Raw genomic sequence first — 3,850 nt, 5'->3', positions numbered from 1 at the left:
AAAGGGCCACAGGCCCCTATACTTGTGCTTCTGGACATGCCCTCTGCAGCCCCACACCAGGCACCCGGACTCTGAAGCCCCAGAGCAATGCATAGACCTGAGGAAGATAGACGTTCCCCTGCCTGACTCGCCTGCAGGGCCAGATCTGTCAGGTGAGGTGCCCAGATGCTTTTGAAAATCCCACTGGGCAGCCAAGTATCCTGAAAAACTGGCTCTAAATCATTGTTGAAAATGGGCAAATAAGAGGCCTGGGCTGGTGTCCTGTGGCACAGGTTAGAGCAATGGCTCTCAACTTTTCCAGACTACTGTACCCCTTTCAGGAGTCTGATTTGTCTTGTGAAACCCAAGTTTCACTTCACTTAAAAGCTACTTGCTTAGAAAATCAGACATAAAAATACAGAAGTGTCACAGCACACTCATACTGAAAAATTGCTGACTTTCTCATTTTTACCACATAATTATAAAATAAAACAATTGGAATATAAAAATTGTACTTACATTTCAGTGTATAGTATATAGAGCAGTATAACCAAGTCATTGTCTGTAGAAAATTTTAGTTTGTACTGACTTTGCTAGTGCTTTTTATGTAGCCTGTTATAAAACTAGGCAAATATCTAGATGAGTTGATGTACCACCTTGAAGACCTGTGTACGCATACCCCTGGTTGAGAACCACTGGGTTGGAGGGTTTCCTTTTGCTTTTCTGTTCCTTTGGAAAGAAGCCTGGGGATAAAATACACTATAAGAAACAAAAGTTAATTATACAATTGCCTAACATTGGAGTTCCATGGTGATGTTGCAACTCAATATTTTTATAATATAGGTATCATATTTGTGTGTGTATGTGTGTGTTGGTAAAGAAGTCTCTAACCCTACAATGAATGGGTGCTCAGCATTCCTGCTGAGTCAATTTTGCCTGCACCCTCTCACTGAGCACAGTCTCCCTCATTTTCTGATCTTTGATCAGTCTCAAGTTCAAATCTCCCACCAGCCCAGTAGTATCCACCTGTGGCATCTTACATAAGTCCTAAAAAGAATGGGGTCACAGGTTTTAAGAGGTCTAACTGTGCCCATGTTACTGTGATTCTGTAAGAGCATGGCAAGAAGCCCAAGGAAACTAATGGAACCATGACATTAGACTACAGCAGGCTTTGATTAAGGCCCTAAACCAGCCTATGGTATGTCTATTTTATTTTAACCTAAGGAAACTGATTGGTTAGTATTGTCCAAACATGAACTTCCTGCTAGCTTTCCTCAGAGCCTCCTTGACCTCTTTGTTTCTCAGGCTGTAGATGAGGGGATTCACCAGGGGAGTCAGGACAGTGTAGATGACAGAGAGAACTTTCTTGAAGTCTCTCAGTGAGTTGGTCGTGGGGAACATATAGGCAATCAACAGAGTTCCATAATACATGGTCACCACAATGAGGTGGGAGGAGCAGGTGGAAAAGGCCTTTTGCCTCCCGGTGCTGGAAGGGATTCTTAGGATGATTGCAATGATGTAGATGTAGGACATCAAAGTAAGTAGGAATGGGACCAGTAACAAAATCAAGCTGAGTGCGAAAGCCAACATTTCCATCATCTGAGGATCATTGCAGGAGATTTTTACCAGGGGGATAAAATCACAAAAGAAATGGTCAATATCATTGGGTCCACAGAAAGTCAGCTGGGATATCGACAATGTTGTTATGCTACTAAGTAGGAAGCCACCTGTCCAAGAGCCACCTGCAAGCTGGAGGCAAGACCTGACACTCATATGGGCTGCATAGTGAAGTGGATTGCCTATGGCTAAATACCGATCATAAGACATCACCAATAAGAGAAAGCATTCTGTCGCAACCATAGAAGCAAAGAAATAATATTGTGTGAGACACCCATTGAATGAAATAGTCCTGCCCTCAGTCAGGAGACTGGCGAGCAAGCTGGGCAGGATGGTCGAGGTGTAGCAGGTCTCCAAGCAGGACAAGTTCCCCAGGAAGAAGTACATGGGGGTGTGAAGGTGCTGATCAGTCACAACTAGTACCACGATGAGGATGTTCCCAGCCATGGTTGCAATGTAGATCACTAGAAACAGCAGGAAAAGAAGGATTTGCAGTTCAGGGAGCGTCCCAAATCCCAGGAGGATGAATTCTGTGATGGACGTTTGATTTCCCTGTTGTGGGTTCATCATGGGGTGTGTCTATGGGAAAGAAATTTACTGTGTGACATAAATGAACACCATTCACTCAGTAAAACATCAGCATTCTTTTTTGAATGTCTGCCTCTGCTGGCTACCGGAACAATAGCTGAGTAGAGAATGGAGGAGTGTGGGGGGGGGATGCCATCTCTTTTGATCCCCGGGACAGATTTCATATCTGAGCAGACTACAGGTTAAACAAAATGTTAATCTCTCTGGAAACCTGTGCAGTACCTTGACAGATGGCACCACGCACTGAAATACTATGGTGATGTGGCTCATACACAAGAGCACAGAAACACAGAAAGAGGAGACAGATTAGACCGATATTGGTTCAAATAGTCACATATATCACGGCCTGGTATCTAAAAGCAGAAAAAAATAGGCTGGAGTTTCACTGTTGAAATGGGTCGGATTTTATATTTTAGGGGAAGCCACAACAAAGAAACAAAGTCAAATAGGGCTGGGAATTTCAGTGGGTGGGCAGCGAACTGCAAGTGAATTGCAGGGGAAATTGGCAGCCTAATTCTATTAGTACCCTTTGAAAATTTTATCCTAAACAAACAGTGCTCCCCTATGACAATAGTCCATAATCCTGCAGTAGGACACTTCACATACAAAGACCCAACCAGGTGACCATCTTATGCAGAAAGGAATGACAATTGAAAATCCCTTCAGTTGGCCCCCAGTGGTGGAAATGTTATCACTGGTTATACAGTTACCCAATAGTTATTAAAAACAAGAAATAATCCTAGAAATCACCCATTTTGCTAAAAATTTACCCTCTTTTGCATGAATGATTTCTGTTCAAAATTTGTAAGAACCATTATATATTCATATTATAAGAGCGGTGGGGAACCCAATTTCATGGTTTGAAAAGTTGCTTTTCATGCCAATTTTGACGTTTAAAAAGTGTATTTTTTATTGATTTTCTTTCTAGAGTTGTAATTTATATTACTTTTATGTTTTTATATTTTATTGTTTTATTTGTATATCTTAAAATTACTTCTGGTTTATTTTATTTCATTTTATCAAACAATATACAATAACTTTTTTTTTTTTTTTTAAAATTTTGTAAAAATAAATATTTTTCCATTGAACATTTTGATTTTGATGAATTGGTATTTTCTGATGGAAAAATATTCCATCAGAAATTTTTATCAGCTCTACATTTTTTTCTATTCTTCTTTATATTTTGTTAAAATATCAATTCTTTCTCTTTTTGTTTGTGGCTGTCGTATTTCCAATACTGCCTCACTTGCCATTACCGATCCTGAGAGAGACAAGGTGGATGAGGTAATATCTTTTACTGGACCAATTTACTAATCTTTATTAACTGCTAAGTAAGGAGCTGATCCTGCACAGAGTTATGCACAGAATTAATTTTACAAACCAGAATAATTCTGTTCAGTCTGAGCCTTCTCTCGCTGAAGTCAAAGATAAAATCTCCACTGACTTCAAGGATGGGACCCTTTGATTTCAATGGGGTTTGGACAGCTAACGTTTTGAACCTTCTTCAAAATGTATAGCTTGGCTCAGCAGGATTTGATTTCAATCAATAGACATCGATAAACGTCGCTATCAGCGGAGACACTGAAACCAACAACAGAAAATATCCATCAGAAACAGGAGGCGTTAGCGCAGCATCCCCCCGCGCCGTGCATCGGCAGGGATGGGA

General features: G+C 40.7%; 1 protein-coding gene across 1 annotated transcript; it reads right to left on the bottom strand.

Moving 5' to 3' along the window:
- Window positions 1-1,215: 1,215 nt before the first annotated feature.
- LOC112120910 (olfactory receptor 10A7-like) lies at window positions 1,216-2,166 on the bottom strand. The gene has a single exon (XM_024220062.2). The coding sequence runs from the start codon at window positions 2,164-2,166 to the stop codon at window positions 1,216-1,218; it is 951 nt and encodes a 316-aa protein (XP_024075830.2).
- Window positions 2,167-3,850: the final 1,684 nt, after the last annotated feature.

The sequence above is a fragment of the Terrapene carolina genome, unplaced genomic scaffold (assembly GCF_002925995.2).
Source record: "Terrapene carolina triunguis isolate 2854851 unplaced genomic scaffold, T_m_triunguis-2.0 Scaffold50912, whole genome shotgun sequence".
NCBI classification, from domain to species: domain Eukaryota; kingdom Metazoa; phylum Chordata; order Testudines; family Emydidae; genus Terrapene; species Terrapene triunguis.
Note: the sequence above shows the minus strand (reverse complement) of the source record. Positions and strands in the feature narration are given on the sequence as shown.

Bases quoted from the DNA above. Each gene is read 5' to 3' on its own strand.
- LOC112120910 (XM_024220062.2), bottom strand. From the start codon at position 2,166: ATGATGAACCCACAACAGGGAAATCAAACGTCCATCACAGAATTCATC.